Genomic DNA, 13,013 nt, shown 5'->3' with positions numbered 1-13,013 from the left:
GAACATACAGCTTGGAGCGCTGGTTGTGGGAAATAGCATATTGTTTGGCATGTGGAGGAAGAGGATGTTCCTGGACAATTCACTGCTATTTGGGTGACAGGAGGAAGGATATAGAGATAGCATTGCTGGCAGCAGACAAATGGGATGGAGGATCAGCCAAATTTAATAACTGTTGCTGGCAAAGGAGCAGGGTGCATGCACTGAAGGCAGTGAGAAGGTACACAGTGGTAGTGATAGGAAGATGAGTTAAAAATACACTGCTGGCACTGGAAGGAAGAGGTGTCGATTGTAATTACAACCCAAATGTGTGTGCTATCAGGGCATAGAGGAGCTTCGCATGAAGACAGCACTTACAGGCAATGTCAAATATTGCCTATGTGTGTGTGGGGAAAAAGACTATGTTGATGGAGTGCAACCAAACAGTGCTTGGTCTTCTATACCAGCGGTTCCAAACCTTTTTGGTATGGTGACCCAATCCAGGGCTGGCCCATCCATTTCAGCAGTCCATTTCTGTAGTGGCTAGCCAGGTGACAAACCAACGGCATACAAAGAGCACAGCTAACCCCACTATGAACAACAAGCAAGTGACATTCTGACACACACACACAGCCTTTCATATGAAAGTTACATTCCAGTTTTCGACCACCCTCCCCTTCTCCATTACTCTCTCTCTAATCCCCCCTTCCTCAAGATTCTCACTCAATCTAGTGACCATCAGGATACATTTAATTTTACTTGATCAACAGTTATTTCACCTCCGGCTCACACATTTTTGTCTTAGCTCAGGAAGGATGACCCCAGAGCAAATTAATTTATGCAGTAGACAAATTACTCGTTCGCAACTTTAATGGCAGTACATGCAGTGAAGAAAAATTGAAGATACTGTTTCCAAGGTCAAATTTTGGTTTCTAAGATACAAAAGAGAACAATGGAAAGGGCAGGGGCAGCCATTAGGGACAGCTGACCTATGACACACTTGTCTGGCATTGCAGCCCACTTTTGGGTCCCAACCCATAAGCTGGAAAACACTTATTTGCCTATTCAAGCCTGTAGGGTACTAAAAATGGTCAAACTGTGTGGAGAGGAAGAGAACCCTTCTGAATCAAGACTCTCCCTCACTATTCCTGTATAATCTGTCTGCATGCAAGCTATGATATTACATGTGCTGACCATTTTCACATGGTAATATGTTTATCAGAGCTCACACAGAGTAGTTCCACAGATCACATGATAACAAAACTAGGTTTGACAAAGGCCATTTCCATACATTTCCTGCTTTCCCATAGCATTGTGGTGCATCAGTGTACCTTCCCAGCTTTTCTTTCTCAAAGCTGCACTACTATGAAGTAAAGCTGGGAAGGCTTCTGTGCAGGTGGGAAAGTTCAGACTTTCTCACCTGCATGGCAGCCATTTTACCTCACACTATCCCCATGGTGTCCATTTCCTTCTCCTGGTATCAGTGGGCTTTGTTTTCAGAAATCTTCAGTTGAGTTTCATATATTGATATAATGCTATAAAGGTAGATTTGTAACAGGTTCTCTGAATTTCCAGCTTTCATTTATTTTAAAAAAGTATGTAGCCCCTTCCTTTGTTGAGATTTAAGGGGAAAGGCGTATCTCAATTAAATAGGCTAGAGACTTAGTTTTTGAAATGAAACCTGAGAATTAAGAGGATATGTTGCACATATAACATTACATAAATATATACCAATATTCAATTACTTAATGCAAAAAAACTCCTGAAAACCTCAGTGTAGGGAAACCTGCTTAGGTGGAAGCTTTGCGGCAGCTGTGCTGCATGAGCAGCCACAGGGAAACCATATAACCTTGTCCCTGTGCGGAAACCACCAAAGATGCACTCTTGACAAGCTCTTCAGGAAATGCCTATGTGAGGCATGTGTTTGAAATATATAGTGTATACACAAGCAATTTTTTTTATTTGAATAGACTCTGAGATGTACTTCCTCGGGAGACAAGAAGCCTTCCAAAAACATTTCAATATAGTTATTGCAGGGACAGCTCTGTGGTTTGACTACCATCCCAAGGTAAAGATTAGTTCAATTTTCTGTTGCTGATCAGAACAGCAGTAGTGCATGCCGGTATACATGCATGGGCAAATCGGTGGTTTCAAGGGTTGCCAGCTATCTGAAGGGAAAACATATAATGCCCCTTTAATAGAGGCGCAATAGTATATTATTTAATAGTATGTTCTTTACCCCCATGACATGAAAAGCTTCAGTGGTCCTTTTCTACACATTAAGCCTCTATTAAAGTTACAGGACATCTCTCCCCAGGCCTGTTTGGCAACCACAGATCTCAGCCTAAGAAATAGTTGAAGAGCAGCTGCATGCCACATGAAGTATGCTACTGCTCAATTTTACAGATGTCACCTGCTATTTATGTAGTTTTTTCCTCACCTAACGGAAATACAATAAAATTTCCTAACAATGAGAATGCACTGCCAACTCTATTTCAATTGGAAAAATTGCTATACATAAGCATATTGACACATTCTGACATCACAGCAACTTTGGGCATGTTATACAGGAAGACAGAATCACCAGTCAAAAGGGACTGGAATGCAGTCAAAAGACTTGCAAAGTCCCCGAAACTCTCTGTTACCAATAAGTGATAATCCCAGACAAGTGGGATACATGAATGCAGACTGGACAGGAGATACTGCAGACGTATTCTTTTCTGAGATTGCTCCACAACCATAGAAGAATACATGTCCTTTTGCCTATTTCAACAGTTTCTTTACAAAACCTGCATTTCTGCTATGAAATACTTACTTTCTAAGACTCACTTTAGGATCAAAATCCCCGCCCCCAGCATTCTTTAAAGGAAAAAAAGAGCTCTTTTTAGAAAACATGTTGTTATAGCAGGGTCACAAACATCCGAGTGAGGCTCAGGAGCCAACAATGAAATCTTTTGAGCTTGGGAAATCCCATAAATTTCCAGACCAACTAACTTGTTTTGCTTCACTAAGCAAAGCCTGGTGATTTGGCTTCTCTGAAATAGGAACACTTTGTTGAAATTGCCCTCCAAATTGGACGTTTTGGAAGACTTGTCTGCAATGTCATTTTAGTCTAGATAAATAATACAGCAGATGCTATTAAAAATTAACTAGAGAAGGAATTTTCATAGGAGAAATCTACATAACAGAATGCTTCTCATGCTGCATAGCTAACCTAGGATTGCTGTGGCTGAGATGTTTGCAGGACAATCAGTTCTTCAGCGACACTGATCATGTGTTTGCTTTGTAAAGAAAAGGGTCTGTCTTAAATATACTGTGTGTGCTTTATTTCTGTGACTGTTAATGGCTACAGTCCACAAACCATTTATTCCAGGCTACTGAAGTCAACTGAATTCTTCAGAATAAGTGGATTGTGGGCTGTTGACAGTGAGTGATACGTATTCACAAAGATGAGAATGCTTTGTTTTAGAGGCAGACCACACCTATGGGAACAAGGAACTTTACATCTATGGGAACAAAGTAAGCTCACAAAGACAGCAGCTTGTGTTAATAAAAGAAAAACATATTTCATTTAAAAAATGCACAAGGAGAAAAGACTGGAATTATCAAGTGTTACACAATATATTCTAAAAACATATAAAATTTTACCAGATGACCTAGAAGTGCAAGTAGTATAAAATGCCAAGTAGCTGATCTAACACATAGTTTACATGTTAGGTGCAAGATAACAACTGTACAAGTAATTATCCCAAGCACAATTTGACAAAATAAGGCTTAAAGAAAAAAAATAATGTCATTGTTATCAAAGAATAAAACATCTTTGGAACCTGGAAGATCATTTCTGCCTATCGCGGTAGAAGTACAAGAATGATTAAAGTACACATTTCTATAGAATGCCATCAGCGAGGTAATCTCCTTGCGTTATGTTGTATTAATTCTAGCACGTTGCCATTTCCCCTTCACTCATTAATTAGAGTGCTCTGCAGGTTATAGGAAATGAAATACACCCATCCTGATGAACCTCACTTTCAGCGCATTATCTTGGGTATTGTTTTACGGTCTGAAATACAAATATATTCCTCTTATTAAAAAATAAATGCCTCCTGACAAAAAAAATATTTTCAAGGTTGTAAATCTGCAGAATTGGAAATTTAAAAAATCATTAGCCACTTAAGAAGTATGTTTTATGAATAATTCATGGACAGTTTCTTATGGCATTGGCATTAGTTCACAGCGGTATGCGGGTTAACCATGACAGGGCATGGTAAAATATGGGCATACATCGAAACACTAAGGTGCACACAGGAAGTATCACATAAAGTCAGTATATACACATTCAACTCTCATGTCACTGTGGTCTCCAAGTAAAGTGGTTGTTTTCACATGCTATTGTGTTGCTGTTGTGGAAGCTCTCCACTTTCTGTGTAGACAAAATACAACATGAGAATGAATTTCACATATTTCTGTAGCCCAAAATTACCTGAAATTCTGGCAATAAACTCAGTGAACTTACAAGTCTGTGGTAGCAACAGACACATGTAAAACTCTTTGTTTTCAAAATGCAGACTCATCTGTTTAGTTCTATAAGCTTTGCATACCCTTACTTGTGAATCAAGTGTATTATTGTGATAAAAAGCACATTTATTATCTCCTCCTCCTTTTCCAGAAGAAATGATTGTCATCAACTTACAAACAGCACTAATAGTCAAACGAGCTGCCACCACACATCAGTGGTTGCAAATTACAGAAGCCCTTATTTCTTCCTCTTTCCTTCACTCTTCTTCACATTTCAAAGCTTCAGATCCATTAACCAGATGCCAACCATTTCATTTACGCAAGTGTATGTGTTAAAGGATTTGCGTTATTTTTCCCTTTATTATTATTAATGTACTTCCAGTGGAATAAACTAGGGAAGATTCCACCACAGCTGACATAGTCACAAAACTATTATTATTGGTTTATTATCAAAGCATCATGTGAGAGACAATGTTCAATGCAAATGTTGCTATCTTAATATATTATTGCTAGTTAGTTGCATACATTGTGCTAACATACCTTTACCAGCAGTCACAGGAGCACTTTGATCATACAGACACTTTCCTATGCACCACAGAGGCTGTAGATGTTGCCAACAACTACAGTAGCTATTGGCAGAAATTAATGCTTCCCCTATATGATGGTGCGTACAACACTTCTGGCTCTTTCAGGTGGTGGTGGGGGAGGGGAGAGACGCAACAACAGGATGGAAAATGAAAAAGCAAGAAAATGAAAGAAAGACAAAATATTTTAATGGTGTGTCTTAGGTAGAGGAAGTGTATTTATGCTTAACTAGTGTTTCTTAATACATACAGGATTGCATCATGGTGAAAATTTCCAAGAGAAACAAAGACAGTCAAAATGATAACATTGATTCTTACTCCTCCAGATAGTGCACACATAGCTTTTTTGACCTGCAAGCAATTCCTCCTGCATATCACATCCTCTCTCCAGATTGACTTTCAGGATCCCTGCACCTCTTCTTTACACAAGTGCTCCATCAAAACAAGACAAGCAAAATGTTGATAGTTTTGCAAAAACAGCATGCAAAAGGAGAGGCATGGCATCACGGATGGAAAGCAGAGAACAATTGATTGTTACATGACCAGGAATAGAATTCAGGGTTCTCTATATTATTTCCTTCCAAAATACAACAGCTACAAGGAGGCAACTATTTAATCTGGGGTGCTCACATCCTTCAATGGGAATACAGAAGGGTGAGCCAATCACTATCTCCATTCCACCCCCACCCCCAAATCTTCACCAAAAAACATTAAGTAAAATCAGGTCACTGTGAATCTGTTTCTCAGGCAAACATAAATAATAGTCAACATGATCTCACAAGATCTGCTGTAGGTACTCTTGGCCTATTAATCTGTGCATGGAAGTGTATGTGCCCCTTAACATACGCAGAAGTGTGGGCATGTACAGTATGTGTGTCCATAGGAATATACATGCATATGTACATGTCTGCATGTGAATGGATGCACCTGCATCTACCCACAAATACACTCTGAGAAAGTATACAAAATAAATCACCTTTAAGCACACTGGCGTCCTGATTCTAAGCATGTATTTTACTCAGGAGACTCAACAATTTCAATATATATATAAATTATAATAATATAAATTATTATATAATTTATATATAGCTTAGCAAATTTAGAATTTGGCTATCAGGCTGTAACAAAAAGCAACAAAGGACATGGAATGACAGGCTAAAATTCAACCCTGGCTCCCTCCTCTGGGACACTGGAAGACATGATCAATCTCAACTTTTTTTGCATGTTTAGTAATGGTATTCCCAATATTCTCCAGAGTTAAGTGGCTTGAGGATCTTAGCCTATATCTACATGGTTGCAAGCCAGAGATATCGACAGTGATCCAAAGAGCTGATCAATGAGAAAGACTTGTGTTAACTCAGTAAACTTTATTTTTAACTGAACCCATGCCATATTATAAACTTCTTTTGAAAACCTCCCCTTTCAAAAGCAGTTTGCCATGAAGGACAAAGAGAGAAGGGTGCTGGTGTCCCCTTAAGGATCTCATAACTCATTTCACAATTCTTTATAATTGTGAGCAGAAATCTTGATTAGAATCTGAAGAACTGTCTAGGCAGCATTGTTAGCCTCCAGGTGGGGCCTGAAGATCTCCTGCTTTTACAACTGATCTCCAGCTGGCAGAGATCAACTCCCCTGGAGAAAATGGCTGCTTGGAAGAGTAGACTCTATGGCATTGTACTACACTGAAGCCCCTCCCCTCCCTCTCCTGGATCCACCCCCAAAGTCTCCAGGTATTTTCCAACACAGACCTGGCAACCCTATTGGCAGCTCTGGGATGGGAAATACATGGAGACTTTGGGGGTGGAGCCTGGGCAGGGTGGAGTTTGTGGAGAGGAGGGTCCTCAGCAGGGTATAATGCCAGAGTCCAACCTGCAAAGCAGCCATTTTCTCCAGGGGAGCTGATCTCTGCCACCTAGAGATTAATAGCAGGAGTTATCCAGGTGCCATCTGGAAGCTGGCAAACTTTGGGGAATAAGATTTCATGAACAGCAAGCCCCCCACCAACTGCCACAGAGCAAACTGCTTTTGAAACTGAGGGAACTTTTCAAAAGCAGCTTTGATATGGTATGAAGAAGGGGAAACAACTCAAAGAAATAAAAATGTGAAAAGCACACTAGGCATGCCCTAACCCTTGGATGTGCCAAAAGCAGCTCTTGGGGTCTTGGGCCTTGTAAGTAAACATTCTTGTTCTTTCTTCTGGCTGCAATTCTGTATAGAAGCTGCATCAATGCCATTTAAACCAATGAGATTTAAGCAATGTAGCAGCATGCAAGATTGCAGTTTTTATATTTCCAAGCTTTTCTTCAGTTACAGACAGCCTTTATGCTCTTATTTATTTCTATATTCCCCCATTCTTACTTTTACTTACTGGAACACAAAAGGATAGAATAAAACAAAGTTCTAACTAGGATGAAATATATTTTGATTCATAAAATATATATTGTTTTTAAAGCATGTTTTAAAATATGCTTTATTTTCCAGATGCACTGAAACAGCTTCTTTGCTTAGTGGTACTGAGGAGTTTTTCTTTTTGGTTTTGCATTTTAAAAACAACATTGTTCTTCTATCAGGCTGTTTCAATCTATCTTGAAAACAGATCTTTAGGCACATCATATGATCATGCTTCTTTGACCACTACTCAGTGGCCTTCAACAATGTCTGTTACATCCAAGATGACTGAACCATTTCTTAGACTAACAGTTTGCCAAATTTCTTTTATGTATTACAGTAAAATAATCTTGACATCTAAATCTTGGGGGTGGGGGAAATTTGATCTTTTTTTAAATACTCAAAGCTATTTTTAAAAATTCTTTATTAAAAATTGATTATTATTATTACGGGTCAGTGGGGGAGTTTGCAGCTCTACAAGGTCTGAGATGAGGTTCTTTTTAGAAACTCCTGAAAACAGGGGCTTGCAACAATCCCACTGGAACCTTAGCTCCAGTATTACACATGCATCGCTAGCATAAGAGCAACACAATAGATCTGGGGGTGGGGGGAGAAGCTGTTAAGAACCCATATAATTTTTTTCCTTAATTTATGGTTCTTTAGGAAGGCCCATAAATCTACAATTGTAAAATTATCTAACTATAAAAACTAATTTTGCTTTAACTCTAGTAAATACAGAAAGACATTTTAATATATTTTCTTAAAAAAACATACCACTAAATAACATGTATCTATCTATACATGAACAATAATTTATTGTATAAATATTGTAGCTGTCTCTTTACTGGCATTTGGAAAAAAAATTATTCCCTGAAACTGATTATTTTATGCACTAGAAAAAAAATTGATGTAGGTATCTGAGAGTTTGTTAGATGTCTTCATTAACCATTTACAAAGTAAACAAACAGACAGGCAATCCCCCCCTTTCTTATTACAGAAATCAACCTCTTGCTGAAAAGCTATCTTTTACAAGTATGTTGAATCTGCTGTTGGTTGACAATGCTCTCTATACCTCAGGCTGAACACTAGAGTTTGTATTAATTTTGCCATTATTATTTTTGCTTGACATTTTCCCCACACTAGAATGCACATTATCTCTCAGTGTAAGCCAAAAGAACAAAAATAAAAAAGCCAATGCTATATATATATATATATTGGAAAAATCTCTTGGTTTTCTCTCCCCCATAGTAGTGTCTTCTTTGAAGAATTCATGGCACAAGTTTTGCAATATTAACTATATTCCTAATCAAAGTCCTGCTTCCACAAAAGGCATGGAAAAGTGGCCACCCGAGTATTTAGTGCTTCAGAAAAAAATACAAATGTTAAAAAGTGCTCCAAAGGAATTTAATTCCATATATAAATGGAATTAGAAGCACATGTCTCTTGGATTCATAGAAGGGGCACATGTAGGTGTCTTCATTGAATGATGCCAAACTGCAAAGACTCACTTGCCCACCTTTGCCTCCTATTTCTTGGCACTTTCATGATATGTGGCTGTTTTACCTGTTGTCCCTGCTAAGCTCCGATAACTGGCCCGGTGCACGAGCACTTTAGAAACTGGGATTTTTGTTCTAGGGATCTCACTTTTGGTGGGCTGGTGATGTGCAGTATGATGGCTATTACTGGCATCTGGACCGTGACTGCCATGCGGCGATGTAAAATGCTTGATACTGATGGGTATCTTGGAATCCTTGAGTGAAGTTGTATGGGTTTTGACTGGGCATGTGCTGGTTACTGGAGACTGTGGCTTGCAGCAACTCACAGAGGTGACATCTGCAGAAGTCACCGCAGCTATGTTCTCATCTGGATCGGTGTACAGATCATACAGAGCATCCCCACTGTAGCTGTCCCTGGGAATTACCTCTTTCTGGATACTGTTAGCATTGTCTTCCTCAGGTCCGGGTGTGGTAGAATCCCAATAGCCCTCGTCACTGCTGGGGACAGCCTCTTGTTGCTCCTTTTCCCTCTTCTGATCTTTGTGGTGAACTGGAATCTGGTTGACGCCAGTGTGCTTCTCACTTGTTGAGCCATCCTGAACTCTTCTGCCATCTTTGGCGGCCTCAAGGGATTCCGGCCCTCCTGGGGTCTCCTGCGACTTCTCCTCTGTTTGGGACAATGTCTCCCAGAACTCCGGGGCGCAAGTGTCCCCCACCTGCTCAGGGCTGGCCATCTCCTCTCCTCCGCCTTGGTAAGCCACCACGCTGGGAGGCTTTTTGGAGGCTCCCGGCCTGCTGACCCCAGTGGCGCTCTTGTCACTTCCACCTCCACCACTGCCGCCGCCGCTGCCCGTGTCATCCTCCTGGTCAGCAATAATGTCCCCACAGCCTGTAAGAGAGTCAAAGCTTTTCAGTGAAGTCACGTCAGCAAACATCAAACAAATACGGTCAATGGACGGCTCAGAGGGTGGATCAAGAGAGGAAGGGTCAGGGGCTGCTGCCTTCTCTTGGCTGCGCTCACACTCGGGTTCAACAGGGGGGGAAGGCCCGATGGGGATGTCACCTGTTATAGCCGAGTCCTCCTTGGTCTCTTGGCCCTCGCTCTCTGGCGCCTGAGGGTGCCTCTCCTTGGCCTGGATCCTGGGGGGCTCCTCTCCCCGGGGGCTGTGCAGGGCGGCCTGGGGCTCCTGGGCCTCCACGTCCTCCTTCTCTTGAGCGGTGGTGGCCTCGGGGGTCTGGGGAGGCAGCAGCTTGTCGCCCGCGGCCAAGGCTGGCGAGCTTGGGGGGGCTTCGGCGGGCGGCCGCGGCGCCTCCTCTTTGATGCATTCCAGGCTGGCCGTCAGGGAGCCTGGCATGAGGAGGCTGGGGCTGGGCTGGCTCTCGGAGCTCTCGCCGCCGACCTCGTCTTCCTTGGCGCCGCCGCCGGGCTTGTTCTCCCTGCGGGGCCACCGCATGCTGCTGAAGAGCCCCTTGAGCCCTCCGCGCCCTTTCGGCCGCTCGCCTTTGCCGCCGCTTTTGCGCAGGAGCGCAAAGAAGCTGTGCGACTTGCCCACCGCCGCCGCCGCCGCAGCAGCCGCCGCGGTGGAGGAGGAGGAGGAAGGGGAAGGCTCCTTGGCCCCGTCGCCGAGCTGCTGGTCCCCTCCGCCGCCGCCGCCGCCCGGTTCCTCCTTCTTGCCGCTCTCCAGCACAGCCTCGGCCAGCCCGTCGTGCGTCTTGCTCCTCACCATGCCAGCCTGCCCGCCGCCGCCGCCACCGCCTTCGCCGCTTTTGCCTTTGCCGCCTCGCACGCCGAAGATGCTTGGCATGGCGCCGCCGGATTTCCTCCGCTTAAACAATTTGAAAGCAGTCCGGTTGAGCTTGCCGGAGGGCTGCTGCGGCTCCCCGACCGCGGTGGGTTCCCCACAATCGCAGTGCATGTCCATGGCGGCGGCCGTGGCGGAGGAGGAGGAGGAGGAGGCTGCCTTCCCCTCCTGCAGCCCCCCGCGGCTGCAAGCGCCCGAGTTCCCTCGCTCGCTTACTGACAGCCTCGCTGCTGCCGCCGCCGCCGCCTCCTGCTCGTCTCCATGGCAACCGAGGCAGGGCTAAGCAGCTTTCCTCGGGCCTGGGCCTGCGCCAGGCCTCTCCGCCGTCCCCTCCCAATCAACCTGAGCGGCAGCAGTCACAATCTGAGCCAGAGAGAAAGAAGGCAGGCAGAGGCCGTGTTCCCCCTCCTCCCCATACTACTCCATCGCTCGCCTGCTCTCGAAAACATGGTGGTGGGGGGAGGCTTATATAACAATCCATTAGGGGCTGCTCTGACTGCGGCTGCTCACTCTTACGGAGCATATGTTTGTGCAGGGAGCGATGGAGGTGGAGGGGGGAACGCAGCTTTATTTGGGGCACATGAGTCGTTTGCAAACTGCCTAGAAGACGGTTTCGCGCCTCACGTTTTTATAGCGCAATCCTAAACTGCGCTGTGGATCCATGGGTTTAGAAAGGTGTCACTCGGTTATGCATGTTAGGAAAGAAAGATGCGCATCTCACATTGGCGGAAGAAACCACAAATGCCTCGTTGTTATAGTGAACGTCGCTAGCCAAAAACATTGCACCACGTCAGTGCGATGTAACAGTCTTTGGCAAATACTTGAAAAATATTAATTTCAAAATACATATTTTGCACTTCATGCCGTCACAGGATGGCTCACAACAACATTCAGAATTTTAAAATTCTGCGGGGAATGGAGCAATTAAGTTCTCAAAGTAAAAAAAAATGTTATGGAAGTAATGAAATTATGTTCAGTGATCAGGGAAATTCCAGCATGAGGTGCAAATTCAGGTGTGACATCGACCTATGCAGATTATGCACATTTTAAAAAATCAATACTGGTGCAGGGTGTGTGGAAAGAGTTCAAACAGTTCTGCAGAAGATGTGGCTTTCCAAGGAAAACACAAATGTTAAGGATCCAACTCCAAGGTAGTCCCTGGCCATTCATGCATCTTCTCAGATACCGATATTGATTCCTTGACTTTTTGTATGGTTTTTGGACCCAGGTCAGGTGTGATATATGGGAGCACTTCTGTAGTTATACGCAAGCAATGTTGCCTCTAATTCCCCCCCTCCCCTTCTGAGTGGAGGAGTTTATATCCTGAGCAGAATATAACTACTGTAGTCTTAAAATGGGCAATGGGCAGTGCAGGATCCTGTGTGGTCCAGACTGCTGCTGAGCGGGGCTTCCTGTGTTAATGAGCAGCGCTCTCACACACAGCTTAGAGGAAACACTGTATACAAGCTAGTTACCACCTACATGACAAAAGAGGTAAGATTTTCAACTGGTGAAAACTGTAGTAATTTCTATTCCAAACCTCCTCTGCTATGAAGAGTGTTGTCAGTCCTTCCTTTTTTAAAGCCTCTGAACAGTTTTGTTAAAGATTTGTTCTGCCAAGACATTTTGCATTCATGAGGGTAATTGCTGGAATGACTCTCAGTTACATACTGGTAAAAATGTTCCTCATCCAAATGTAACTTGTTTGACGATCTTTCCCCAGATCAGAGGATGGATTTCTGGACAGATCCAGTACAAGCCATAATCTTTAATAAAATGGCAGGGATATTATGTTATAGGTGGGAGGGAACACAGTATGAACATAAGAACATAAGAGAAGCCATGTTGGATCAGGCCAATGGCCAATCCAGTCCAACACTCTGTGTCACACAGTGGCCAAAAAACCCAGGTGCCATCAGGAGGTCCATCAGTGGGGCCAGGACATTAAAACTCCTCCCACAGTGCCCCCACAAGCACAAAGAATACAGAGCTTCACTGCCCCAGACAGAGTTCCAACAATATGCTGTGGCTAATAGCCACTGATGGACCTCTGATCCGTATGTTTATCCAATCCTCTCTTGAAGCTGTCTGTGCTTGCAGCCGCCACCACCTCCTGTGGCAGTGAATTCCACTGTACAGCTTGATCTCATCTCAAGTGTTACCTTGACCCTGAAGAAGGTGGTGGACTGGATCCTATGGGGAAGGAGTTGGTTGTGTAAACATATTTTAAGTTTGCTGTGATCTCTGAACAC

The 13,013-nt window shown here is 43.4% G+C and overlaps 1 protein-coding gene across 1 annotated transcript; it reads right to left on the bottom strand.

Moving 5' to 3' along the window:
• Positions 1 to 7,909: 7,909 nt before the first annotated feature.
• Positions 7,910 to 11,175, bottom strand: AMER2 (APC membrane recruitment protein 2). Its single transcript, XM_060234778.1, has 2 exons — positions 10,023 to 11,175; positions 7,910 to 9,848 (listed from the first exon to the last, which is right to left on the bottom strand). Exons 1-2 carry the CDS (start codon positions 10,879 to 10,881, stop codon positions 8,989 to 8,991), a joined length of 1,719 nt encoding a protein of 572 aa, XP_060090761.1. The 5' UTR covers positions 10,882 to 11,175; the 3' UTR covers positions 7,910 to 8,988.
• Positions 11,176 to 13,013: the final 1,838 nt, after the last annotated feature.

Source organism: Heteronotia binoei, chromosome 3 (genome assembly GCF_032191835.1).
Source record: "Heteronotia binoei isolate CCM8104 ecotype False Entrance Well chromosome 3, APGP_CSIRO_Hbin_v1, whole genome shotgun sequence".
NCBI lineage: Eukaryota > Metazoa > Chordata > Lepidosauria > Squamata > Gekkonidae > Heteronotia > Heteronotia binoei.
Note: the sequence above shows the minus strand (reverse complement) of the source record. Positions and strands in the feature narration are given on the sequence as shown.